Source organism: Apteryx mantelli, chromosome Z (assembly GCF_036417845.1).
Source record: "Apteryx mantelli isolate bAptMan1 chromosome Z, bAptMan1.hap1, whole genome shotgun sequence".
Taxonomy (NCBI): Eukaryota; Metazoa; Chordata; class Aves; order Apterygiformes; family Apterygidae; genus Apteryx; species Apteryx mantelli.
Genome location: NC_090020.1, coordinates 84269842 through 84297705, shown reverse-complemented (window position 1 = coordinate 84297705; position 27864 = coordinate 84269842). Strand labels below are relative to the sequence as shown.

At 53.7% G+C, this 27864-nt stretch overlaps 1 protein-coding gene across 2 annotated transcripts in view; it reads left to right on the top strand.

Annotated features, from left to right (window-relative positions):
• Positions 1 to 18951, top strand: part of SMAD7 (SMAD family member 7) — a 28095-nt gene extending 9144 nt beyond the window's left edge. For both annotated transcript variants that reach the window (XM_067315786.1, XM_067315785.1), the window contains exon 4: positions 17050 to 18951. In XM_067315786.1, the coding sequence (XP_067171887.1) occupies positions 17050 to 17588 (539 nt within the window). In that variant the 3' untranslated portion in view covers positions 17589 to 18951. The remainder of the gene's footprint in view (positions 1 to 17049) is intronic.
• Positions 18952 to 27864: the final 8913 nt, after the last annotated feature.

The following is a 27864-nucleotide window of genomic DNA, read 5'->3' as shown; positions in this document are numbered from 1 at the left end:
GAAGAGCGCGTTCGAACGGGGCTTTAAGGAGTTGCGGTTGGGGGGCGTTCGGAGCGTTTCGTTCCCGCCGCTTCGATAGCCAGGTGTGCATCGCGGGCGCCCTACGGGAAGGCGCCTCCTCCCGTCTCCTTCTCCTGCTGGGGGCCAGTGGCGGAGCCCGTCTTCGCGTCCCGGCGTTGCGACTGGCTCGTGAAAGGGCGGCTTTGGGAAAACCCAACTTGGGTAGATCTGGAAGCGGATGAGATGGCTTGGCTGAGGAGCACACGGAGCGGCTCTGGCCGGGGCCACCGAAAGCCTTCTGCGAGCCCATCTGGCTCGAGGAGGTCGCTTTGGCCACCAGCGAAGGGCAGCTGATGCCAACTTGGTGGTAGTAGCCTTCAGCCGGACTCGGCGTGGCGGTTTCAGGGCCGGGGAAGGGAGGTCCCGTCCCCTTCTCCAAGCCAGAAGGGTAGGATTCAGCAAGGCGGATCGCTGTCGGCGCACGAGGGAATTTGGGATGTGGGCCAGGTGGGGGTGAACGGCTCTTCTGGCAGGGAAGCTCGCGTGGGGGTTGCGGAAAGACGCTGACATTGTAAGGAGAGCCGTAAAAAAGGAATCGCCATCCCGGGCGAGGAGCCGTTCTTGGAAGGGGAGGCTCGGGCCGGGCCGCCGGCATGCCTGCTTCCTTCTCCCCGAGGCCGAAGGCAGCTTCGGTGCCGAATCCCGGAGGCAGCGGGAGGGCGAGCTTCGTCGAGCGGTTGCCCCCTCGCTGTAACCCGTCCGAGCCTCCTTTCCCTTCCCCGGGCTCCGCTGGCTGTTTTCCTTCCCGGCCCCGCGGAGAGCCGGCAGAATGAATGGGGCTCAGTTCAGGGCGGGAGGAAGGTCGGGAGCCTGCAGCCCGTGACTTGATGCTTTTGGCAAGGGAAGGAGAGGAAAGAAAAAAAAAAGGGGGAAAAAGGAAAAAAAAAGGAGGAAAGCAAACGCATGCGAAAACGTCATCCCGCGGGGCGGAGGGGGGGTCGCTCATGAAGCGATGGGTTCCTCCCCAAAAACGTGACCTTCCTTTCGGTGGGGATCTCCGTGCACGTGGTGCGGAGAGGGAGGAGATCCCAACTGCCCGGCCGCGTTAAAGCCCTGGGACCCAGTGAGCTTCGTTTAAAAGCAGAGGAAAAATAAGAAAAATAGAAAATAAAGGTGGGGGTGAGGTTTGTTCCGGAGGTCGCAATCAGACCAGAGCAACTCACGGAGCCCGCGCGCGGCTTGGCCGGATTTTAAGGCAACGTCAGTGAAGCCGTTGCTCCCCGCCGGTCCTCGCGCTCCGCTGTCGCCCCGTCTGCCGTCGGATGCGCCCTTCGCTCCCCGGCGGCGCCCGGGCTCGCTTTCCGCTTCCAGCCTCTGTTCCCTTATTTCTCGGTTTTCAGCCGCGGTGGCTTTGCGGGCGGTTGAGGACTCCCTGGTGGTGGCGGCATCTCCCACGGTGCTCGGGTGTCCCCCATCCGGATCCTTTGTCCCCTCGGCTCAGGGAGAAGAGCGGGGCAAAAATACCCCAGCGGAGATAAAAATAATCCCTGTGGAGAGGAGACGGGGGGCGGTTTTCGTTGTGTTTTGAGCTGCCTCGCTCCCAGATGTGTTTGGCTATGACTCCCCTTGCTCGCGTGGACCAGGGTGGCCAGCGCGGCTCCGGGGATGGATGGGTGAGCTCCCGTGGACCGGGGTGGCCAGCCCGGCTCCAGGGATGGATGGGTGAGCTCACATGGATCAGGGTGGCCAGCCTGGCTCCGGGGATGGATGGGTGAGCAGTGGGAGCCTGGTTCCCGTGGTGGGACCTGGCCACGAGTGGTGGAGGCAAGGTGATGCATGAAGCATTGGGTCTCCAGGAGGCCCAGAGCTTACGTCAAGAAAGCAAGACGAGGTGGCGAGGACACGAGCTGCCTTTTTTTTTTTTTAATTTATGAGGGGCTATTAATAAAATACCAGCCCGGAGTGTTTCCCCAACTTCCCCATGGCCCAAGCTTGGGAGCGCCCGTTGACCCCACCACGTCGGAGCGGGCCCATGGTGGGATGGGGTCTGGCGTGGAGGGGTGGCCCAGCTCGCCTCCCAGCCAACGCGGTCGGATTCGTGGCGGCGGCGGCTGGCCGGCATTTCGTCGCGCGGGGCTGGAATGTCGCACTATGTCTTTGATCCCCGCTGGTATCCCTGCTGGCCCGGCCCGAGCACCTTCCCGAAACCTGGAGCTATTCCCGGGAGCAGCGGCGCTGCTCTGGCCCGCCCGGCGGGGTCCCGCTGTGCCCCCACCTGGCTCCGGGGTGGGCAGGATCCCGGGCGGCCGCTCCCGGCTGCACTTTCCCCTTCTGCCTCCCTCCGGCGCGGAGTTTATAACCTCCTGCAAAATGCCTGTATTTACAAATCGGCATCCTATTATAATCCGAAACCGAGACATCTTCCTGTGTCGCTCGGATTGTATGTTTGTCTCGGGGATAAACAATTGCTTGGGAATTTTGTTCCCCCCCCCCTCCCCTTCCCAAGTCATTTATTTTGGAGCGTTACATCCTTTAAAAAATTTTATTTATTTATTTATTTTTAAACGCCCCGCCGCCTCGCGCCCTTGCTTTCCCGCGCCCCCCGCCCCGGCGGCGACGCGACCTCCCGTGCCTTCGAACCGCTTCCCTAAAAAAAAAAAAAAAGAAGGAAAAAAACAACAACAAAAAAAAAGGAAAAAACAAAAAAAAGGGCCTCCGAGGGCCGCCGGAGGTTATCGGGGGTTAACGCCGAGACGCCGGCGTCGGAGGCGCGGGAGCAGAGCCGGCCGCCTGCCAGGCTGGGAGCCGCGCGCATCATCTGACCGCCGCGGCAGGCAGCCGGGCGGCCGAGGGGAGCGCGCCCGCCGCTTGGCACCCGCCCCGGCGCCCGTTTTTAAGGGGGAACCTCGCCCCAGGAGCAGACGGGTTAAAAAGCGGAAAAACAAAAAAAAACCCGGCGGGAGAGTTCCCGACGTTAAACTCGCTGTATTTTTTTGTTTTTTTTTTTTCTCGGGAGGAAGGCGAAGCGAACGCTGAAGCTGGGTGCCGGGGAGGCGCGTGCCCGGGCGTTCGCCGGCGGCCGGTGCGAAACGGCATCTGCTCGCGAACTAAAATGTCCCAATGAGCGGCGGAAACCTGATCGTTTGGGACATTTGAAACGAGGCAGGACAAAAACACTCGTAAGGGAGCAGTCCTGAGCTGGCAGGGACGGGCTCTGAAGCTTTTCCATCTACGACGCCTGCGATCGGGTATCGGTTACGCTATAGGAACAAGTAATATTAACCCCGGGCGCCTATCGGCGACGGGGACGGGGACGGGGGGACGCAGCGTGATGTCGTTTCTAAACGCGGAGGTTGAGGGCGCAGCCACCTTATAGGTGCTCCAAGGTGGGGGGAGATGGGTGCCCACCACCTCGAGGTCCAGCAGCGGGATGATGCTTCATCCCTGGTCTTCTGGCAGCCGGAGGGACCTGCTCCTTGTGGGGCGGCTATCCAAAACCTGCCGCTTTGGCCCCAAGAGACGTGGGTGGGCGGCTTCGGGGTGGAAACGCGGGTTTTGGCTCTTCCTGCCGAGCGAGGTGCCCTGTTTGCGCCGAGCGGTGGGAGATGCGCCCACCACGTTGGGTCCCACCAGAGCGTCGCGTGCCGGGCTGGAGCATCCCAACGCCAAACCCAGCTGCCTGGAGGAGAAACATCTCCCTGGGCTGGTGGTGGTGGGGGAAAGCCGGAGACCCCACAGCGGGATGCCCGCCGGTGCCGTCTCGCGGTGGCCCGGGCCCGCGCGGGCGATGCCGTAAGAGGCCGGGCGGAGGTGGCTGCCAGCCTGGACCATCTTCCCGCGGCCGGCGGGAATGACCCGCGCGGCCGCCTGGCCGCCTGCCTACTGTCACAAAGGAGCTTCCTTTCCAGTTTATTTTCGGCGCCGGGGATATTATTAACGGCCGGCGCGCGGCCCTCCGGTGAGCGGCGGCGCGCGAGGGTGACGGCGAGCCCGCCTTTTGCCCCTCGCTTTTTTTGCCCAAATTCCACGCGTTTTGGCCCAGCCCGCGCCGGGCTGGCGGCGTGGCCGCTCTTGAGGAACGGGATGGCCGGGAGCCGGCCCCGGCTTGCGCGGCGCTGAGGTCGGTGGGAATGGCGGGTGCCGAGCGTCCCGTCCCGCAGGATTTCCGGCCTCTGGCTTTCGATTAGACCTTTTTTTTAATTATTTTTTTTAAATAAAAGCGGTGTCTTGGGTGTATGCTCCAAACGTTACTGCCTGTTGAGCTGGAGGGGATGGCGGGGTGACCTCATTGCCAGCAGCCAGGCTGTCTCCCTCTCTCTCTCTCTCTCTCTCTCTCCTCTCTTTCGGCATTTTTTCTATTTTTTTGCAAGAAAAAAAAACCCACCCCGCTTTGCTGGGATAGCCTTGCAGGGATTTTCCATCCCCATCCCTCGCTCGCCTCCTAACGCGCCGGATGCCGGGCTAGGGGGGGGACCCGCACATGGGCTCACCGCTGCCCGGGCTGCTGCTCCCCATTCCCGCGGCGGTTCCCGCGCCTCCGGCTCCTTCTGCTCCCCCCCTGGGCAAAGCTGGTGCGGGGAAGTGCAAATTCCTCCCCCCGCCGGTTGTCCCGGTCCTTAAGACCTGCCCCACGGTCCGAGAAGCATCCCGCGGCGTGACGTGATGTTTATTAACAGAGAGCCATTCTCTCCGAGATATATATATTATTATTTTTTCGTTTGGGTAGCCATTTAAATATGTGACGATAACTTTCACCCTGTTAATTAACAGGAAACATTGGGACAGGACAGGAAATTACATCAGTCTTTTATGAGGAAAGAGCCAAGAAAAAAAAAAAACACCGAAACACAAGAAAACATAGTTACTGGCGAAAGGGAAGAAAGTGATGGGGGAGGAGGAGGAAGAAAAGAAAAGGAGAGCTCCCCCCCCCGTCAGAAAGTTCTCATGGGGCCTGGTTTTTCGGCGAGAGGCCGGCTGAGCGCTTTATTTTATTTTCATTATGTCGAAAAATATTTTAATAGCAGGGTCACCTTTGCTTGAACGCTGCGCTCGGCCTCGCTTCTCACTTTGCTGAAGACTCTTTTCATGACTTTTCTCAGCTTCCTTCCCCAAACTGTGAGGCCTAGGAAGCTCTTGGCTTGCAGACTAATTTTGGTTTGGCTGCTCAGCCCTCAAAATTGGTCCCCACCCAGTGTCATTATCTTGGTTTTAACTTGCAAAAAAAAAAGAAGGAGAAAAAAAAAAGAAAAGAGCAGCTCTGTAAGAGCTGGCTCAGCCCTCCTCTACCCTTTTAACCTCGCTGCACAAAAAGCGTCGCAACTTCAGCTGCCCGAGCCCTGTCCCCTCGGCTCCTGCCGGTCCGTGTCCCCTCGGCTTGGCGTTTTTGAGTAACGCCGGAGCGCTGCCGTCCGCTCGCAGCGGCTCCTTGGAAGCCCTTGCGGCGATCGGCCCCGTCTGCAAGCTCGGGCGGGAAGGACCTTCCCCGGCCGCCTTGGTGGGTCTCATCCCAGACCGTGGCTCCGCGAGGATCTCCGCGCTGCCGGATCACCTGCCGCTGCGGGTTTGGTGCGGATCAGGCGTGGGTGCGCGGTGGTGGTCCACCAAGTCAGCGGAGTTGGTCCTGGCTTTACGCTGCTCGGTCGGCTGCGGGAGGACGGGCAACCCCTGACCTGCCGTAACCTTAGCGTTACCGACGGGTATCACTGATCCCGATGATGGTTTTCAGCCGACTTGAGTTGGCGGAGCAAGTTCATGCCGGATCAGGGCTTTGCTGTCATTGCTCAGCTCTTGGGATCTCTTACTGGAAGCTCTGCAGCCAAATTTTTGGTGCTGTCAAGCCACAACCTCACTTACTGGGCCTTTCTCGAAAAATATTAGTGGGCCACTGCGCGTAGCAGGCCACCGAGCCTCGATATCCTCACTTTGGTCCTCGGGTGCTCCGGGAGCCATCCGCCAGGCCAGGCGACGGATGGACGTACGGCCAGGGCGGTGCTCTCCGAGGTGGAGGAGCTCCGTCCAGGTGGTGATGGACTTTCCTCCGTGTCTCCTGCCTAGCTTAACCGAACTTAGCCCAGGCGCGTGGTGAGCGGGAGAGCAGCGCCTTTGAAGCTGCCGCTCCCGGGGTCAGTCCCCCAATTTTGGGGACGTCAGTGGGACTCTGGGACTGTGCTGCCGCTATCCCCCTTGCTCCATGCAGAACCGTGCTGGCTCCACGCGTGACCTTACTCTTACTCAAAAGCCCGTATGGGAGGCAGCAGAGAACTTGCATCCGCAGGGATGCGCTGGGTTGCAGGAGGTGATGGAGGGGTCGGGCGTGTGCCCGGGAGCCTCTCCGTCTTTTGGGTGGGCTGACGAATTGCTGGCCCACAGCACGCTCGCGCGGATTTTTCCGAGCCTTTTGCTGAATATTTATAATTTTTGCATTAAGCGAATAGCTCAGAACTGCCCGGGCCGTTACGCCGTCCGAGTATCGTTGCAAGTAGGTACCTATATGTGTACAGAATAAGCGAGCATGAGGCTGCAAATGGTAATTTTCTCTTGGAATAGATTTTGTTTGTAGAGCTGCTGGGGTTGATGAAATAAGAGCTCGCTTTCCGACGTGAGCGTTATAGCAGCGTTCCAAGGAAGCAAATCGCCCGGCGTGCTATAACGTTGCACGTCGTGCTTTGCCGCAGCGGGTTTCCCATCGCCGGCTCGGCTGTCCTCGCTTAAAAACGCATCGGCACTGCTGATGTTATCCATCGCCTCGTGCTCAGGTGTTCATTAACTTCTGCAATGACCTGCTTTATGTCGGAGAAGGCGGTGAAAGTTCAAACGTCCTTTACTTTTATAACCGGGCAGGTTGGCTCCAGACTTTCCGTGATGAAGCTGATGGCTCTAATTTATAGATACTAAAAATTCCAGGGCGTTACGGCTTAAGGGCGTGCGGGAACCGCCGTCGGTTTGCACGGCGGAGCGGAGCAGGGAAGTGGCCGAAATAGCGGGGGAAAAAAAGGGATCTTATCCCTCCGAGGTCCAGCCTGGTAGCGGGAGGGCTGCGAAACGACGCGGTCGCTCTCGGCTGGGCGGGTTGCGTTGCTGCAGGCCCTTCTCGGGCAGAGCGGACGGAGCGAACAAATCCCCCAAATCCCGCTTGAAGCAGCGACGCGGGAATCGAGTAACAGAAGTTTTATTTGGAAAACGTGTCGGGAGGCCGAGGTTACGTCACTGAGGTTGAACCGATGAACGCGTTTTCTTTGGAAAAGCAGGCGGAGACTTTTTTAAGCTCATTAGCAGGAACAAACTCATAAATCTTCGCGCAGAGAGAGGCCCGTGGCTCTTTCCGCTCTTCGTCACGGCCGGCCCGAGCGAGCGTGGAAAACGTATCCCGGCGTGTCGCCGGGGCCGGGCCTCGCGCGCTCGAAGCCCTCCGAGAAATGGCAGAAAGGCGGTTTTGGGGGTTTTTTTATCCTGAGCAGCTGGTGCAGGATGGGGCTGGACCGAGCAAGGGGGGGGGGCAACCTCCGTCCCGCTGCCTCCCTTCTGCCAAGCAAGACCTGGGGTGTCACGATGTGGTTAGGTCTCGACCAGACGGTCCTCGGCGCGGCGGCCGGCGGCGCATCCTCGCGCGGCCCAAAACGGAGCGATGGGGGTGGGCAGCGGGGAACGTTTTCGGTGGTGGTGGTGGGGGGGTGGTTTTAAGCCGGGTTGCTGCCCGTGCCGCCTCGCTGCGTAGCCGCCGCCGGCCCTTGCCAGCGAGCGCCGCGGGAGCGCCGGCAGGGTTAATTACTTAATGAATGTAATATTCTCCATAATTGCTAAGTATTATTAATCCCGAGTAAAGCGAGAGGTTTGGGGGTGGGGGGGGTGGAGGGGACACGCGGATTTGGTCCGAGCCGGCGGGGGTGGGGGGGCAGCCAGCGCTGGCCCGTTTTCCCGCGGCGGCCGGCGCGGGCGCGAGCTGCGGCGCGGGCTCGCGGCGGCCGGCGCGATTAGATTAGGGAGGCAGACAGAAGTAATGATTAACTTTTTCAGTCTGCAGGCTGTCTCCAGTCTGGCGCTGGGTGTTTTTTTTTCCCCCTAAGTAGGGCCCTGGCCCTGAGTCGACAGGGTATTAGGTTGTAAAGCAAGACAGAAGGAATGAAAGCGAAGGGGAGGGGAAGGGGAAAGGGGGGGGGGCGCTTTTTTTCCATCAGATCCGGGAATGGAATTTATTGGCTGGAATGCAGTAAATGTTCCAAATGCCATCCCATCTAAACAGTTTTCATAATTGTTACGGAGCGGGGCCGGGGCGAGGGCGGGCGGCCGGCCGGGGGGTGAAAAGGACTTTTGTTCTCCCTGGGTTTTTCCACGTTTTCCTCCCCGCGCGACCGGCGTTTGCTTCCCGACCCTCTCGGAAAGAGCGCTCGGCGGAGGGTGGGTGCCGTTCGTTCTTGCGTTTTCCCTCCCCCCCCGCTAAACGTCTGTTTTCGCTCTTGTAATAACTTTGGGGAGAATTGTAGGTCAGTGTGCTGCAGGGAGAGGATTTTTTTCATTATTAAAATTAGACTAGCGGCCACGCTCTGCGTGCGTGTGTGTGCGCGCGCGCGCGTATGTATGGAATGCATTTAGGAAAAAATCGTAATACACATCTGGGTATTAGGTATCAGTTTGGAAACCCTAGACTACTACGCATCGGGTTTTATTAAGGCCTTTACAAGCCTTTTAACGTGTAACCCGCGTAGCTGCGTGTTGTCGGTGGGAAGGATAAAGCGCCGGGAGCTGCCGCTCTCCCTCCTGGGGGCCGGGTCTCCTCGGCTTTCCCTGGGGTGCGAGCGGGTGCCGGCACCCCCCCAGGGAAGAGCCTGCAGGGTCGTGCCGCTGGTCGGGGTGGCAGAGAGCTTTTTCTCGCTTTCCTTGCATTTTAGTCCCGATCGGGAGTGTTTGGGGGCTCCATCCCCCCTGCCTCCCCCCCCCCGGATCCGGCCGCGGATGCCGGCGCCGGGGCGCTTGGCGGTTGCGCTTTCAGGAGGAGCCGCGGGAACCTCGCCGGCTGGCATCGAAATGGGGTGACGCCGAGTGGTCCCAAATGCCAGGCGACTCCGAAGCCGGGGGGATGAGGAGGGCTGGGGAGATCCAAGGGAGAAGCAGGTGAGAAGGTGTCCGCAGGCTTGGAGGGCATCTCAGGATGCTTCCAAGGTCCTGCAGCCGGTCCAGCACAAGTCTCGCCTCTCTCCCTACCCCTGCGTCCCCCCCTTGAAGCGTTTTTTTTCCTAACCAACTCCGCGGCTCGTTCTCGGAGAGGACCGGGGCGAGGGAGGGATTCCCAGCTTGCCTCTTGCGGGAGAAAGAGCAAAGTTTCCCACACCTTGGAGGGGGGGCGAGAGGAGCGGCGGCAGATAAAGGAGGCGCTGTGAAATTAAAACTTCAAAAATAATTAGACGGGCTGTATACTAAACAACAGCAAAGAGGCCCATTTACTGTAAATATTATGAATGGCTTTGGCTGCCTTCTGCATCCCCACCCTTCCTCTAAGGCTTTTCTCTGAGCTGAGTCGAAATTCGGCCTTCAGACAGCGCGGTACTCTATAATTTGCATGGCTGATGAGGCCCAAAGCCTGGTACGGAGGAAACCGGAGTCAGCTGGCTCCTCTCTAACCGCCGGAGACAGGCAGACAGGCATTTTTGGTGTGTGTGTTTTTTTTTTTCTCTCCTTCCCTCGTGTCGCCGCGGCAGACGCAGACCGGTGGCCGCTGGCTTTTAAAGCGAACGTAGCCGGGCACAGAAGAGGTTCTTCTCTTCTCGGGGGCGGTTTTTAGCCGTGGCCATTGATTAATCGCCGTAATTAGACAGCGGCAGTGACTCGGGGGATGTTGGTGAATCGGATCGCTTGTTTGGCGGACGCTGTGCGCTCGGGGGTTTCACTTCGGCTCTTTCTTTTCGGCTTGCCCCCCCTCCCCGTTCCCCTCAGTTTGCACCTGTACGAGGTAAATCTGGGCGTCGGGATGCAGGAGCTCACCGTTCTGCACATGCACGTTTGTATTAATCATCCTACGTTTTCCAAGCTTTGACTTCCCTTCTGGGCCCAGGTGTTGGCAAAGGCCGTGCCGGATCCAGCAGGGTCACCTGGAGCACGTTGCCCAGGACCCTGTCCAGACGGCTTTTGGACATCTCCAAGGATGGAGACTCCACAACCTCTGTGGGCAACCAGAGCGTTTGCTCGTTTTCGCCTCCCATCCCCGATTTACCCTGCAAAGTTTGGGGCTGGGTACCACGTGGAGCGCACCGGGAGAAGCCTGGCCTGAGGCATTGCCGAGCTGGGGTGGAAACCTTTGGGGATGTCCTCAGGGATCGGATGTCCTTTCTGCACCGCGTAACCTGACCTCGTTTTTGTTCCGAAGCTTGGCAGAGATTTCACAAGAGGTTTTTCCAGCCATGGTGCTGGTGATGGAAACTCTTGCTTGACTCCCCAGGGAGTCATAATGTAGGAGTGGACCTGGCAGTGGACCTGGACTGAGTCGAGGGCACCCATTAGTGTTTGGGAGGGCTACACGGAGCTGGTCACCCCTAAAAGGAGTCTGGACCGAAGCCCTAGCTACAAACGTTGGGAAATCCCTGACTCCTTCCCCTGCTGGCTGATGCCAGATTTTATCTGCTGTGTCCCCATCAGGCTCAAGGAGATCAGATCTGTTGGCGACATCTTGGCTTCCAGATACCAGCCCTTATAAAACTTGGACAAATGGAGTGCAAAAGCCTCTTCTTCCCCAGGCAAAACACTTAACTGCCATCAAAGTGGCTTTTGACAGAAGAGGAATTTCAGGCGCAGGGTTTCCTCCAGAGGAAGAGATTCTCTTTCTCCAGACAGGGAGATTTTATGTTATTGCTGGTGAGAAAACAAAAATTTGGGGGGATGCTGAGGCCAGATATGGATTTTTATGTAAAGTTGAACTACATTGCTGGGATCAAGGACAAATGTAAGCGATTGGGTGGGCAACTTGCTAATAAATTAAAGAAATGATCTGAAGGCTCTTCAGCTCTCATGGTTACTGTCTATGTTGAGTAAGAAGAGCTGCCTAATTAGACGTAGACACAAATTTACGGTCTAGCCTGTCAATCCCGCGGATTAAGGACCCTCTAAGTACCGACACGATAGGCTGTAATGGCTCCTAAAGAGATGTTATGGTCTCTCGTGTCAATAATCCACGGATCAAGGGCTCCCTGAGTACGTGTTGACACGCCAGCCCCTACCAGCTCTTTGGGGGCTGCTGTTGCACTGCGGCTGGGCAGACCCAAGGAGCGAGCGGCAGTGATTCGCCGGGGCACCTCGGGCGGGCGCATCCCGGCTGTAGGCACCCGCGAGTTTTAATGCGTGCCTATCCTCCGGATTAGCCTTCCGGCAATAATCGGAGCCCTCCGAAGCGGGGACGTGAGGAGGTTAAAGCCGTCTGGACCTTGTCCCCAGCAGGCTGTGAAGGGCTTGGGGCAAACGGTACCCTGGGGTGGCGCGTGCAGAAGGCCCGCGAACGCCACGGAAGGCACAGAGGCCCTTTTCCGTGTCCTGCAATTTAGATTTTCTTTGCTTTTTCTAGTGTTCTGAAAGCCTACCTGGAAATTTGGCTTGGAAGGACTTTTTTTTTTGGACTTGTTTGCTTCCCCCGCCCCCGTCAGTACAGTGCAAATTGCACGAGAGATTAGACGGGAGGTGAAATTCCTCTTTTTCCGTGCCAGTTTCTCTTGGCTTATCGCGAGCTGGTGGGGTTGCAGGTCGTGCTCTGTGTCCTCGTCGCGATGATACAGGTCTCGAATAGGAGTTTGCACATCGGTTTTTCCCGGTGCTCCTGCAAAAAGGTCCTCACCGCTGGGGCAAAGCCGAACAGGTCGCCTTGGTGCTCTTGGTGCTTTCCCACCCTTGACCTTGCAGCGCTCGGTGGCCGCTTCAGTCCATCCGCTGGCTTTGGCCGTCGGCGTGGGGTTAACAGTCACGTCTGCAGTGTCCCAGCCGCCGGTGACCCCGGCGCCGGCACCACGAAATCGGCCGCCCTTTGCTCCCGTCTCAGGGGGAAGGTGGTGCCAAAGCCAACGTTGCGTCAGGGTTGGTCTCAGGGGGAAGGTGGTGCCGAAGCCAACGTTGCGTCGGGGTTGGTCTCAGGGGGAAGGTGGTGCCAAAGCCAACGTTGCGTCGGGGTTGGTCTCAGGGGGAAGGTGGTGCCGAAGCCAACGTTGCGTCGGGGTTGGTCTCAGGGGGAAGGTGGTGCCGAAGCCAACGTTGCGTCGGGGTTGGTCTCAGGGGGAAGGTGGTGCCAAAGCCAACGTTGTGTCAGGGTTGGTCTCAGGGGGAAGGTGGTGCCGAAGCCAACGTTGTGTCAGGGTTGGTCTCAGGGGGAAGGTGGTGCCAAAGCCAACGTTGTGTCAGGGTTGGTCTCAGGGGGAAGGTGGTGCCAAAGCCAACGTTGCGTCGGGGTTGGTCCTCCGGATGCGACGCAGCGGTGGCGCGATTTGGAGGCGCTCGAGGAGGAGCACGGGGAAGATCCCCCGGCTCAACGCAGACCGCAGCGCGGTCCTCTCGGATAAGGCAGCTGCCGCCGGGCTAAACTCGCCGTTCGCCTCGGCAGCCGCTCGACTGCAGGAGAAACCTTTGGCGATGTCAAAACAAAACCGGGCGAGACAAAAGCCCCCGACCCCGCCGCCGTCAGGAACTTGGCAGGGGGACAAGGCCGGGATGGGAAACCCTGGAAGGAGCCTTTGTGCCTGCAAGGGAGCAATTGCTGCCTGCGGGCAGGCGGCGCGGGAGCGCTCAGCCACGCTTTGCATGGAAAGCAAGGAGCGATCCCTCCCCCCCAAAAAAAGTGGGAACGAAAATAAGCGATTGCTCTGCTTTGCTCCGCTTTGCTCCGATTCAGCACCAGTTTCTACCGCTGCTAACGAGAGAACGGTAATGGCTGAAGGGAGCAACCCGAGGGGCTGTGATGGGGGAAGGACGCGGTCGCCCGTGCTTCCTGGCTGGAAAACGCAGGGAATAAAGTGACTTGCCCAAAACTGCAGGAGAAATCAGTGCCGAAACCAGGGGAGACATTTGCCTCTCGCGAATCCCGGCTCTGCGGCTTATATTCCTCACCGGCATTAGTATCCGAGCCCTTGTTGAGAGCAGAGAGGGAACATCCTTATTGGACTATGAAAACATTTAGCGATGTATAGGAGGGATGGAAATGGCTTGATGCTTGTTTTTAGGTTAAGATTTATGGCCGGCATATTTTTTTCAAGCCAAAAGGGCTTTTTTTTTTTTCTTCTTCAAACAGAAACCTCGCCTGAAATTTGCTGAAACGTTTCGGTTCTTCCTGAACGAAAAAGGCCTTTTCCTCCCCCACCCTCTAAAAAAAGCGCCAAAACTTGAAAAGAAAAAAAAAAAGTGCAGATGCGGATGATGCCGTTTCATCGCCCTTAAAATTATGAACATTATTTATACGCCGAGGAGGGAAGGTGGCTTCTCTGCCGCTTCCAAGCGCTGTTGCAGTGCCCTGTGCGAGTCTTCCCCCTTGCAGCTGGGGAAAACCAAACTCGGGCCCAAACTCAGGCTTAGCGTATAAACCTCACTCCTGACGGGGCTCCTGGCAGGCTGCAAGGCGAACCATAAAAAAAAAAAATCACAATAAATCCGTGATAGCAGAAAATTGAAGGGTACTTAGCAGCAGGATGATAACGTGCGGGTTTATATCCTTAAGTATTATCCTGGCTTGCTGGCATCTGGGAGCCCTCGCGCCTCGCTGGGCGTTTTCCAGGCGTGGGTTGTTTTTTTTGGGGGGGAAGGGGCCGTCTTTGCTCCGAGGCCTGAGCTCTGCCCGTGGATTCGCGCGGCTCCTTGACTAGACATCCCGTCAGCAGCCGAATCCCGCAAGCGGAAGGCGCTTTGGCATGTTTGTGCTGTGTGTTGGCACTGGCGCGTTGGGAAAAAAAATAAAAAAATCCCCGATTACCTAAGACTTGTCCTTGAGGTCTGGTCACCCCATGTCATTGAAAACCTAGTGGGATTCATTCATGAACTTCCAGCCCTCCATAAAGGTCTGTTCATTCATAGCCAAGGCAGTTTTCTTTTTTTTTTTTTAATTTTATTTAATTTTATTTTTTTCTCCCCCTAATGCGCTGGCAATTAAATAACTCTTTGTAAGCGGCAATGAGCTGCTTGTTAAGTGGTCTTCGCTAATGCGAGCGCAAACACGAGGTGAAAAAGCCTTTCCCCCCCCACCTCCCCCCTGAAAGGGGTACTTTTATGTTAAAGAAAATAAATAAAAACCCATAGGAATTTCAGCGAGGGTTCAGCGTGTTCAATGGCTGTTGCTCCAAAATTCCCTCAACTGCTGTAAAACAACAACAAAAAAAAAATTGCAAGCTCTAGGCACTGATTGCAGGCTCCGATTAGGTGGGTTGGTCACTTGGATTTTTTTTTTTACAACATAGCTTTTCTTTCCTGACTCTTTAAACAAACAGCTAGTTAAAATATCTTTCCAAAAAAAAAAAAAAGTCCTGTATGCATATATATAAAAATAGTGAATTTTGAAAAACCCAGGCCCCAAGTGTAGCCGTTCTGCTGCCGTGCAGGTACAAATTTGGGTTGAACGCTGCAGGACCGAGCTGTGATTTAACACGGTTTCGGGCCAGCTGCTTTTTTAACAGTTCACTTTTCCGCTTTTATTTGGGCAAACTTCCCACCGCCCGGGAAGGAGCCGGGCTCGCGGGGCAAGGTGGCTTCAGAGCGGAGCAAGGTCCAGGGAGCAGGGGGAAGGAAAAAAGCCACCGCGTGGACCATGGCCGGGAGGAGGGCGCCGGGCGCGCAGCCCGCAATTTCTCCGGCTCGGGCGATTCGCATAATCTAAAAAAAAAAAAAAAAATTCACTTTGCTGACGTCTGCCTGAAAAATCGCCGGGCGGCTTGCGAAGGCCGAAGGGGAGAAAAACGCCATTCCTGGGAGCGGGGGGAGGTGGAAGGGGAGAGGGGGGCACCGCGGGATCCGCGGCCGAGAAATTCCCGCGCTGGCTTCCCGCGCGCCCTCGCCCAAATTGCTCTTGCCCAAAAATTTTTTTTGGGATGGTGGTGGAAAAAAACAGCGCTAGCGGCACGCCGGCCTCCCCGCGGCCCCCGCCAGCGCCCCGGCAGTGGCGGCGGCGGCGGCGAAGCTTTCGGCGGAGGGTAATCGGAGACCCGGCGCTTCCCAACCCCAGCTCCTGCCGCCCGCCCCTTTCCCTCCTGGCTCGGCCTTTTTTTTGGCCTTTTTTTTTTTTCCCCCGGCTCGCCGCGGATTCGGTGCCAGGTTTCAGCAGGAGAGAGTTACACGGAACAAAGTGGCGTGAGGCACCGAAAGGGGGAGGCCGGCGGCCCCGTCGCAGGCTTTTTCCCGCCACGGGTCCCCCCCCTTCCTCCTCCTCCTCCTCCTCTTCCTCCACCCCCCCCCAGCCCCGCTTTGGCCCCGGGGATCGCTAGCGGGGCCGGGATCGTCCCCCTTTTTCCAGCGTAAATATGCAGTTGGGCCCATTTTTAGCAGCTGCCTCCAGCGACCGGAGAAATATTTTCCTCGCTGGCATAGAAATGAGGAAATTAAAAGTGTGTGGCTGGGATTTTTTTTTTTTTTTTTTTTATTTTAAGGGCACAGTACAGCGCTTTAAACAGAATTCAGAGCCTTCGGAAAAAATGCCCGTGCTGGGGAAGCGGCCTTATTACTAGCCTAAAAAAAAAAAAAAAAAAAAAAAGGCAGAAAACAGGGCAGCTGGGCGAGCCGACTTAGCCGATGCCCTCTGCTTCCGTCGGGCTTCCTCCGGGATGTTGCGGCGTTGCGTTAAGGTGGTACCTAGGTTTGCTGGAGCGACTTGCTGGGCAGTGCGTCTCCGGCCCCCGCGGGACGGGCTCAGGTAGCGGCGGCACTGTTGAGTTTTTCGCCCGCTCCCGCGGTCCGTGCGTGCCCAGGTTTATTTTAGTGATACTTGCTCGCTCTCGGTCCCAGCTTCTTTCTTTTTTTTTTTTTTAATACAATTAGATTAATAGTTCCCAGGTCGTAACATGTCTACAAAGGCTGGAAGGAGTTACTAGCTAGGCAGCACAGGGCTGATGCATATTCTGCATGGGGAAGCGAGGGTTTTTTTTTTTCCCCATTTCTCGGGCACCCCCTCGGTTTTTCTCTCGCTCTCGCGCCTGGCGCGTTCGCCTCGCTGCTCGCGGCGGCTTAGGCGCAGCTGAAAGAGTCGAGGTGGAAAGAAGGGCCGAGGGGCCGAACTTCTGCTTTTTTCTTTTTTTTTTTTTTTTTCTTTTTTTTTTTCCTTTTTCCGTTTTTGTTAACAAATGCAAGACTTCCGGTCTCCACCCTGCCGCCGCAAACCGCAGTCGTAACTGCAGCTCCGTCGGGTTTCGGCCGCGCCTGACGGCTGCGCCCTGGCGCTTCCTCGCAGGGGCTCTGGCGAGGGGCACGCGAGGGCCCTGCCGGTTATTGCAGACGCCCCCGTCGTCCCCTCCGTTCCTATGGGGCAGCGCCCGGGTCCCTCCTTCAGGAGCTCCTCATTTTCCGAGGGCCGGATTGCGATAAATGCCTATTTATATATGGAAGTGAACCCAGCTGGCTAGATGGGTATGCACCGGGCAAGGTGGAGCGCTCTCGTCTGCGCCTCGGAGAGCTGCTCCAGGGGCCGCGGAGGGCATGGGAATCGGAGCAAGGATTCATTAACTCCTGCGCTCGTTGGGCGGCCGTTCGCCGCGTCGTCTCCCCGGGGCCGCGCTAGCTCTCCCGGGGCGATGGCACCCTCAGACCAGCAGGTCTGAAGTCCCTGTGGAAAGCAGACGGTGGGATTTTGGACCTTCAACTGCTCCAGCCCCCACTGGAGATAGGCATTAAAGAAGTTCGGTGAACCCCAAAACCAAGGCTGGTTGAAATGGTCTTGAGCTGGGGCCTTAATACATCTTCTTCTGAAAACCATAGCTAGGATAAGGGCATTTCTGTGTGTACTGAAAGTGTCCTGAAGACCATGGCCAGCCTGGTGGTGCGCGGTCTCTCCTGGGTTTCATCACTTCCACGGTCTTCAATTTCTCTTTTTCTTTTTTCCCTCTCGTCCTTTAGATTCCCAAGTTCTTCAGGAGCCGGGGGATCGGTCACACTGGTGCGTGGTGGCATACTGGGAAGAGAAGACGCGCGTGGGTCGGCTGTATTCTGTCCAAGAGCCCTCCCTGGATATCTTCTATGATCTACCTCAGGGGAACGGTTTCTGCCTCGGCCAGCTCAATTCGGACAACAAGAGCCAGCTGGTGCAGAAAGTGCGCAGCAAAATCGGTTACGGTATCCAGCTCACCAAGGAAGTGGACGGCGTGTGGGTCTACAACCGCAGCAGTTACCCCATCTTCATCAAGTCGGCCACACTGGACAACCCCGACTCCAGGACGTTGCTGGTTCACAAAGTGTTTCCAGGGTTTTCCATCAAGGCGTTTGACTACGAGAAGGCGTACAGCTTGCAGAGGCCGAACGACCATGAGTTCATGCAGCAACCATGGACCGGATTTACTGTTCAGATCAGCTTTGTGAAAGGCTGGGGCCAGTGCTACACGAGACAGTTTATCAGCAGTTGCCCGTGCTGGTTGGAGGTTATTTTTAATAACCGATGACTCGAGACAGAGTGGACTCATGACATTTATACTACTTTGCTGCTACTATTTCCTTCTGAGTGCTTGCTTTTCATGCAAACTTTTTGTTGTTGGTTTTTTTTTTGTTTTGTTTTGTTTTGTTTGTTTTCCTGTTTTGAGAAATAGCTTATGGAAAGATTTTTGCCTTGGTATTTTGATAAATATATCTATTTTTTAAAAGCGTGAATGACCAATAACTCAGAAGGGCGAGAGAAAGCGCGGGAAGGGGCGGGGAGGGGGAGGGCGGGTTGCATACGGTAATTATTTCATTGCTCTGAAAGGATTATCTTATGCGATCGGTGGATTCGGAAGTCACTTGCTATTTGTTAAAACGGCAGCGTGTCTCGCCTGAAGCGAAGTCGAGACCCTCTCCCGGCGGTGGCAGCCACCGCCGCGCGCGCCTGCCGGGGGGATGCCGGGGCGAACGCAGTCGTGCGAAACCTTTGCCGATCAGTTTTTTGCCCCCCCGCCACCCCTTTTTATTTTTATTTTTGTTTTCAAAGCGCCTGGCTTGTCGGGTTCACGCCTTGCCAGGGCGCCGAGCCGCCTGTCCACCGCGGGAGCGCTGGAAGAAGCGACGCTCGTCCTTTCACTGCTTTTTTGTCGTGGATTGATACGAGGGGAGAGAAAAACGACGGCGGAGGAAAAAAAAAAACGTGCATGGCCCGTGCTTTGCAATTTGAGCTGAGATGCAAAGTGACAGAAACATAAGCCTAAAAAAAAAAAAAACCACCCAACAAAAAAACAAAACAAAACAAAGGAAAACAAACGGGGAAAAAAATAAAAAAGTGTTCACGATAGTTGGTCTGTTGGAACCTGCTTAGATCAGGTTATCCCGGTACCATCGTATCTGGAAATGCAGTTGTGCTTTCATTTCTTCTTGAATTCATACACAAGTATGATACTTTTACACTGTTCTTAGCTCAATGAGCATGTTTAGACCTTAACATAAGCTATTTTTCTAAATATAAAGGTTTAAATGAACAAGAGAGCATTCTCATTGGAACTTTAGCATCGTAGTGCTTTGGAAATAAAACACACAAAAAAAGGACTCCTTAAAAAAACTCTGAGATTTATTAAAGAAAAAATGTATTTTATGTTATATATAAATATATTATTACTTGTAAATATAAAGACGTTTTATAAGCATCATTATTTATGTATTGTGCAATGTGTATAAACGAGAAAAATAAGAAAGATGCACTTTGCTTTAATATAAATGCAAATAACAAATGCCAAATTAAAAAAAAAAGAACACGAGATTGGTGTTTTTTCTATGGGTGTTATCATCCAGCTGAATGTTTTTTCTAAAGGAGTTTATGTTCCATTAAAAAATAAAAATGTACACTTGATCCAAGGCTGTGCAGAGTGGCTTTTTCAGTGGTTGAAGCAGGTAGGAGATGCTTGAGGCTGCTGTAAGAGTCTGGCGAGGGATCTAGCAGAGATGAGGTCTAGCAGAGACAGGGTCTAACATGGATGCAGTCTAGCAGAGACAGGGTCTAGCAAAGATGAAGTCTAGCAGGAATGGGGTCTAGCAGGGATGGGGTCTACCAGAGACAGGGTCTAGCAGGGATGGGGTCTAGCATGGATGGGGTCTAGCAGGGATGGGGTCTACCAGAGACGTGGTCTAGCAGGGATGGAGTCTAGTAGGGGTGGGGGTCTAGCAGAGATGGAGTCTAGCAAAGATGGGGTCTAATAGGGATGGGGTCTAACAGGGATGGGGTCTAACAGAGACTGGGTCTAGTGGAGCAGGCCGCCGTTGGGCCTGAGATACCTCTAGGCATGTTATGCAGTTCCAATGAGCTGCTCTCTTTAGTGTTGGCACCAAATATGCCAGGTTTTTTGTTCGTTATTGCCCGTCTCAGACCTCATTTGCTGCTAAGTGGTGTCTCCTATCAGAGTGGGATGAAGCTGGAGATGACAAGACGTGCTCAAAGTCACAGAGTTGGAGAGTCTCTCCCTCAACAGGAGGGGAAACCTCAGAAGGTTTTTTCCAGCTGTTTCCTATCTTGTTCCTCTGATCTCCCACACCCTTAATGGGCCTCTGGAAGTGAAGCTTACTTTCTTCTAATAGTTTTCTCACCCTGCCTTTAGACTTTGACTGGTCTGGTCTGTGCCGCATCCCACTCTCCCACTGTCCTCTGCCAGCGAGAAGGCCATCACAGCTGGTGCAACTCTTGCCCTTCATGGATGAGGACATTTCTTGAGAGGAAACCACTAGAGTCCTGGAGGCTTCAGATACAACATCCAGATGGGCTCGTAGGCTTCCTCCTTGCTAAAGTGCCTCAACCCTGGGAATTCAACTTCTACGCTTTTGCTGTCCATCACGTTTGATGACCGTAATGGTAGCTGAGGCTTTGCAAGCATCTGGACCAGGTTCATTCCATGCTGTGCCCTTCTGTTCAATGGAGAAGCACTGGATGGGATCAGCTGAAATACTAAGAATATTTGGTTTGTTCTGAACAGTCTGGGCCTTCAGTTGGAGTCATGTCATCCAGCCCATGAACCAGCCGCAGAATGGCTTTTGATCGTGTGCGGGGCTGCAATGGGAGGTTCAGTTATGAGCCTGTTGTCTCTCATCATTAAAGTGGGGATCAACATCAAAAACTGAGATTCTGATATATGGACCCATCCTGTCTTGCTTGCTATGTACTAAAGTGATGCCTGAGAAGGCAGATGTTGGAGCAATTTCATCTACACTACAGTTTGGCTCATTTCCTTTCTGTTCTGTGCCAGCAGACTTGAAATATTTGATAATCACATCACATCTTTTCCATGATCCAGTGGCCAAGCTAGCACTGATGGTTTGTGTTAAAGGCTCAAAGAACAGTACTCCTGCCCAGGTCTTGGACACCCACACAGAGAGCACAACATCAAAGGACCTGCAGATGAAGGCTAAAGCATACTATTTTATCGCAAAACCGAACACTGACTCCACTGAGCTTTTGCAGCGTTTATCAGCTGGAACGGGGCTGTGCAGGCAGGCAGCATCTTGGATTGGAAAGATCCCTCCAAGTCTAGGAGTTATTGGATTTGATGCCCCCATTAGAGTCGCAGCTGGCCACAAGGCTGGATTTTACTCTGGAGTCACCAGAGGATAGGGAATATCAGACTCGCTCATGTTTTTCCCTCCTGAGGTTTCCTGCTGTACGAGCAACTAGACAAGGGCTGTCTACCCAGAGGAGATGAGCTGATGGTTTTGTCCCTGATCTGTGATGCTGAAGCAGCACAGAGCCGCATGGGCACACCAGAGAACTGGCAAAGGCTGTGCATTTAACAGATGTTTTACTGATGTTTTTCACTTTGTTAAGCAAGATAGAGCATATTCTGGAGGTTAAAACCTTGAAGCCTGGAGATTTTGGTTGTTGTCCCCACTCATCTATCCATGAGATACGATCAGCTCATTTAACCTTTCCAATTCTCAGGGTTTCCACTTGTGAAAAAACAGAGGGTATGAACCATAGCTCTCCTGGGAGCTTTTATGAGTGCTTTTCCTTGGAGAGAAAATGGTGTGAAGGAGGATTGAAGTATTATATTTCTAAATTAATTTCCACGTTACCCTACGTGGCTGCCTCTGGCTGTGGCTCCTGAGCTAGCTGGACCTTTGGTTTGCTGGGCCTTGCCAGGTCGAACATTACAGTGTCCAGCAGCAGAGCGAGCTGAAAAACGCCTCGTGGAGCACTTTATTTTATGGGAGCTTTACTTGCATTCATCTGTCAAAATAAAAGGCCAGGCAGCCCTGCTCGCGGTGGGAAAGCTGGGAAATAATAAGCAAAAACTATGGCTTTTCAGTCCTAGGGCAGCGCTAATGAAAATGTTCCTGTCTTCACCTCTTGCTGAGATAATTTCAGCCCTCATTCAGTGAGGGGGGGGGGGGAAAAGACAACCTACGACAGAAGGATGCTTAGCACCAGCTCCTCTGTGTCCCCATTCACCCAGCACTTGCTCAGCTCCAGCACTGCCTGGATAGGAAGTAGATTGAAGGTTAAAGCAGAGTTTGGAGGTTAAAGGGAGGGAGAAATTCTCCTTGGCTGGGCTTTGACAATGCTGTAAATCCATCGTTAGGACTCAGAAAAGCTGCAGCGGCGTGAAGTGAAGTGCTGACCTGGTGTAAACCCGCTCTGCCCGTTCCAGTTTGCTCCCGTTAGCTCTGTGCTCCCTTCCCGGTAGGCTCGAGCCGTTCACAGCGCTCTCGCTTCGTGCGAGTCCCCCCGCAGCTGGCGGAAAGCCAGGCTAAAACACACATGCTTACACAAACTCCACTGCAAGTGCTGGAGGCAATTTGTCAGAAATGCAGTTATGTGGCCGCTCTTGATCTGGTCGAATTTGGATGATCCGGTAATGCGCAGATTAACGGGCAGAACCACAGCCCTGGACTGCCCTTGAAGAGAGGAGTGGTGGAGAAGGACAGAGCTGGCTTCTTCCTGGATGAAAACGTCTGTGTCCAGCCTCCAGGTCGTTCCTGGCCAGCAGATCGATGGCTTTTTTGCTCCATGCCCGCTCCTTCCCGCAAAGCCCAACTTTCGGCACGTCCCAAGGTTGGCTCCTTGGCCAGTGGTGGCAAGAGGCAATGAGAACAAACCAGCCCAGTGCCCGTCCTGAGTGACATCCAGCAGTGTCCATCTCACACTGCCGATGGAGGAACCCATGGGCACCTGGCTTTCAATGTAAGGAGCTTTATGGACCCCATTGCAGAAGGGCCGTCCATGGGCATTTTCCAACAAAGCTGTGGTGGCCCAGGGAGCTCGTGTACCACCGTGCTCTGTACAGCTTAGCTGGGTTTCCCACTATTTCCTCCTTGGAAAGCTCATTCCCTTAAGATGTTCAGGCTTGAGTTGGTGGAGACAGTCTCAAGTCCTGATTTCCCAGTGGATGGCTGTATATGTCTCCCTCCTCCCCACCCTCCAAAAGTATTTCTCTGGAAAGTTGGAACGTCTGAAATCAGTCTTCTCCAGTTAACTGCAATCTTGCTTTGTACCAGGGCTCCAGCGTAATCAGTACTAAATCTTCTAATGATATACTGCAACACAGTAAATTACAGCACGGGTGGGCCTTTTTTTCCAATGTTGCTCTGCTGAGCAGTAATTGAAGAGTGCAATAAAGAAGAGTCAAACCATGTAACTTTTTGCTGATAAATCATATGTGAAATATGCTCAAACTCTCAACTGCTGATAAAAGAGTGTCTACAATGGCTGAGGTACCACTAGGGACAGAGGTAAAACTTCCCTTTCTCGAGATTATCAGAACAAACAGTTTTTCATGGTGCAGAGATGTGATCCCAGGCTTATGTAGGTAACCCTGGTTCCCCATTCATCCCAACCCATGTGTGGCCTCTTGTCTTGCAAGTTCATTGCAAGGTTCATTAGGTTGTTTGGCTCATGCAACCATCAGGGCAAAGTGGTTGTTCTGGGCTGGCCGTTCAACACAGTTTCAATTCAAAGAGCGAGTCCTCGGAAAAGTATTTGCTTTATGCTGGTTGTACTTTGCTCTGAGTGTTTACCAGTGGAAAGTTGCAGCTGTGGAGCTTAACTCAGTCTAAAAATGGTAGCTCAAGTCAGGTCTATGCACCTATGTACGTCCTGCTTTGCAAAGGTTTCTGGAGATAAACTGGTGAAGAACTGGCTTAAGATGAATTGATAGAGGGGAAATAGCATTTGCTTTCTGCTCTCTACGTTTGTTTAAAAATATGTCTTGGTTTGACAGGTGCAGGCTTGGAGACAAGTTGTGAGGTTGGGGAGAGATGGTTTAAGGGAAGAGATGACTGCAGAGGTGGAACTGCCGGGGAGAGTTATTCATAGCAAGAAGTGACATTCATAGATGGTGGATGGAGCTACTGCTGGAGCATTTACGTGTACTGTAACAGTGACTCAGGTGGCTTCCAGAGCCCTTCTGGGACAAGCATTGTAGATACCATGAAAAGACAGGCCTTGCCCCAAAGAGTCTACATCCAAGAGGTGACGCGTGGTGCTATGCCAGATATGTTAGTGAGAAGTGCTGGCCTCGCTGCCTGCCCTAGCTTGCTGTCGCAGCAGAGCTCAAGGGACATCCCTAGGCTCTCCAGAGAGTCATTGTGTGACTTGCTGGGCAGCTTAAAGGCAAAACAAAACAAAAATCAAAACGCTTGAGAGGCTCAGGTAACGCTTGTGGTTGAAAGGGAAGTCACCGCTGTGTCAAGTTTACCAGTCAGAGTCGGTGACATCATCTTTGATGGAAATCCCCGGGACATTTGCCTCTTCGTCACGCTGACTGGACCAGCATCACCGCCTGGCAAATTACTCTTGGTCATGAATCTGGCTGCCCCATTTTTTTTATTTTTCCCTCTTTTTCCCTCTAGTTTCCTAAAGCCAAGAAGCTCCAATGGCTCTCCTTGTATGGCCACTGGGTTACAACACACATGAGAGAAAGAAAAAAAAATCTCATATCTTATGGGGAACTAATTATTAATTTTGCTGTAATGGCAATGCTTAGGACTGGCATTACTACAGATATATTTATATCCTCTGTCCTAAAGAAAATATGTAAGTTATTCTGAGACATGTGCATAACAGAGCTGGGGCTGAGCTAGAGCACCGTGAATCCCTGGAGAGTTTGTTGCGTGAGAGTTGAGGTGGGTCCCTCTGCTGCTCCCTGCACTTAGCCAAAAGGGAACACTGATATGAGCTTGCTTGAAAGCAGGAAATCTCACATTCCAACCCAAAAGGTTTATAGCACAGGGTGTCCTGCAAAATAAAGGGATAAGACAGCCCTGGGTCTCATTATTCAACCAGTGAAGAGATGTAACTGCCCCCTGGTATCACATTTACTGAGGCTTAGTTCAGTTCAGAGCAAGTGTCCAGTCAAAAATGAGTTAAAAAAAACAGGCTTTGTCTACAGGCAAACCCAGGTTACGAGCTTGGAAGAGGAGGAAAAAATAAAAGACAGCCTTGGCAAGAGGGGTCTGGTGGAAGGAAAACCAGAACCAGGGGACGAGGCATTTGCTAGAGCTTGAATAAGAGAAGATGAGGGCGACCAACATTTTTGATCCACACATTTTTGGTTCTGGGGCCAGCAGCATGGCCAAGGTGGACGTGGCAGTCAAGGAGGGACATGCCTGGCCCAGGAGCTACAGTCAACCGGTGTATCTTGGTTCATGTGCACCATCTAAAGAATTAGCAAGGACCGAACATCGAAGACAATAAAACCCTTCTGGAGGTGCCCCAATGGCCCGAAATGACATCCTGGAAGCAGCATTTATTCATTCTCCTGGGCTGGAAGTGCAGGCCCTGCGGTTTGATTTTCCAGCTCAGCACGCCATAGGGAAGCTGAGATGAATTTCATGCTTGGAGAATTTTCTGCTTTTAATAATTGATCAAGAGAGAACAGTTGGGCAGAAACGCTTTAAACAGAAACTTGCTGCCTGCGGGCTCTCTGGGCCAGCTTGCTGTGCTGAAACCTCTTTTAGTGACAAGACAAAGTCGAGGGGGGCCAGAGGGAGGGCACTGCCTCCGAAAGCTGGGCCCTGCGGTGTGCTGCGGCTAGCTATTAAGGGCTTAGTGCCTCCACAACCAGGCAAAGGGGATTTCTTTAATCTTCCTGTTTGGAACATCTGGAGCCTGGACTCGTAAAACTTTCCTTGTTACTTTAACCCTTCAGGCCCTTTTTTGGGGACGCGGGGCTACGTTTGGTGGAGTACTGAGCATGCAGATTGGCCTAGCTGTTTGGAGAAGACCCCTCAGCTCCTATTATCCAGGGCAATTGTGTAAAATCATCTCATTTATCGAATACTATCTTAAAACTCCTGGGCGATAAGGTACAACAGCCAAACACACAGAGGTATGTCCACACTGTCTTCTGCTGGCAGATGGAGCCTGACTTGAAGTCGTAACCCTTTTAAGCAAGCACTAAGTCCTTATTTTATCTCTTTGCTTGGTTTCGAGCTGGACTGATCGGGGCTACATGGTTTCTGGTTCAGAGCTAACTCAGGTCTGTTAATGCCTGGGAATGGGAAGCTCCAATTTGCTGTTTCTTGGACAGCCAGAAGGTGATGAAATGATTACAGCAGCACAGTGGTCATCAGGGACCATGCTCCTGTTGTCCTGCCAGGGCAACAAGAGATATCCTAGAATTTTAGTAGATATCCTATAAAAGTAAAGCTCACTGAGGCTGAAAACACAGCAGAGCGGAGCACAGGTCTTTCTCTGGGAAGTTTCTCAAGCCTTGGCACCTTGGCTCCTGACTTGGATTGATTTTTAATGCAGTCAACCCCAACGCTCCTAATCCAAAGCCTTTTAGCTCACAGAGGTCACGTCGAGTTCAGAAGCCAAACTTCTCACCTGGGGCATAGTTTTGTTACAGGAAAGCAGATCTCCAGATAGGGACCTGTTTTGTTACAGGAAACTGATCTCCAGATACAGACCTGCTTGTAGCTTGGGAAATGCTGAGAGCACCGGAGATAGGGGGATTTTGGTGTTTATAGCTCAGAAGCTTAAGATTCATTTGCCTCCTTCCAATAGAGATGGGCAAGCTGGTAAAATAACCTCAGTCGAAGCAATGAGGAGGCATAGCATTGTGATAAGGCAGAATTTGAAGAATGTCTGAAGTGGGACTGAAAGTGGAGGTGGTCAACAGAGAGACAGCAGGAAACCACAGGGAGCAGTGTATCTTGGTCATATGTTCCTGCTCCAAAGTTTTGGCTGTTTTTTTTTAAGCTCTGTGCTTCGTTCTCACCTAGGAGGCTCTGTACAGCCAGCTCTCCCATGCTTATCAGGTGCTCATGGGCTTCAGTGCTCCTCTGAAAGCTCAGGAGGCTACATGGGCATCTCACCTTCGTTAGAAGCACAATTGTCTTGTCCCTCCAATCGCAGGAGAAACTTGAAAACAGGAGCTAAGTGCATGCTGAAGGCTCAGAGACAGGAAGGCCAAGAAAAAAAGATTATTATGAGCTATCTTGACTTTTAAGTCAGCCTAAATGGTTGGGTTGGCAGGGCTCTGCTGGACTCTGGGACTCCTGCTATCCATCTGTGATGAGGGCTTTCTGCTGTGCCATAGCTGCTCTTTCAGTCCCAGGCTTGATGTCCCCAAGGGAAGGTGAGAGCTTCTCTGCCAAACCCTAAGACCTCCTAAACTGACCAAAAGCAAAGCCTTTGCGTGGCTGCAATGCACTGCACTGGGATGAAGTGGGCGGGGGGGAGGAAGGATGGGCAATGTTATATGTAGACAAAGAAGTCACGCTACTTTTATATTTCCTTTCGTGTCCACTGCCTTTCTGAGCACCATGTTCCTGCCCCTCCATGTTTTTGCTGTAGAGGTCCTCTTTCTGGCTCTCCCCAGAACCCTAAAGGCTGGCCTTCAAGCTCCGCTTTCGGTATCTGGTCCAGGGGCACGAAAGCTCCCTTACATCTTCCCTGCATCTCTGAGTTACGCAGCTGTCCATGGGTTAAAGCACTGGAGCAAGAGTTCATCAGCCTCAATTCCTCCCACTGCTGCAGCCTTTTGGATCCGTGGTTGCACCCGAAGCCCCTAACCTGGACCCTGTGGAGATGATGAACCTTGGAGCCAGCAGTGTGAAGCTGTGTCAGCCCCTGAGCTACTGGGGTAGACCCGAAGGAGTCTAGGCACACTCAGTCAAGCCATTTCTGCCTCAGTTTCCCCTTTGATAAGGTGCAGCAAGAGTGGCATGGAGGAAGTAAGTCCATGACTGCTGATCATGAGGGTACCATGTATTGACTTCACCTGTGCAAAGACACCTCCTGCTTGGTCACTGCTCCCCCCTCTGTGTGGCAAACCCAGAGTCAACTCAGCGTTGACTCAGTCGCCGATACCAACCTGCGCGTCCCAGATGAGCCACAAGCCACTTATCAGCGTATCCACCTTTGACAGCAGCTGGGAAGACTTTCCTCCACCAACAGGAGCTGTTTATTTTAGAGGCTCCTGACCACTTCTTCCCAGTCTATCTATACACCCATTGCCCAACGCTGTGTTTGAGATGAAAGCCGAGTGGCTTCCCAAAGGATAATACGCCATGGGAAGGATATCTTCAGAAGGCGCATTAGTGCTGCCGCCGCCGCTGCTGGTATTTGCAAAACCTCCACGCCAGGAGACTTCAAAGCGGCTATGGCACCCTCGGCTCTGAGGCAGCAGGGAGGTGAAATGCCCTTCCAGTTCAGGCACGCCTCAGAGTTCGCTAAAAACCACTTCTTATTAATCTGCGATTGAAACTGTAATTATGTCATCGCTCTGAACAACCCCATCGACAAGTTTAGGCACGGGGAGAACCTGA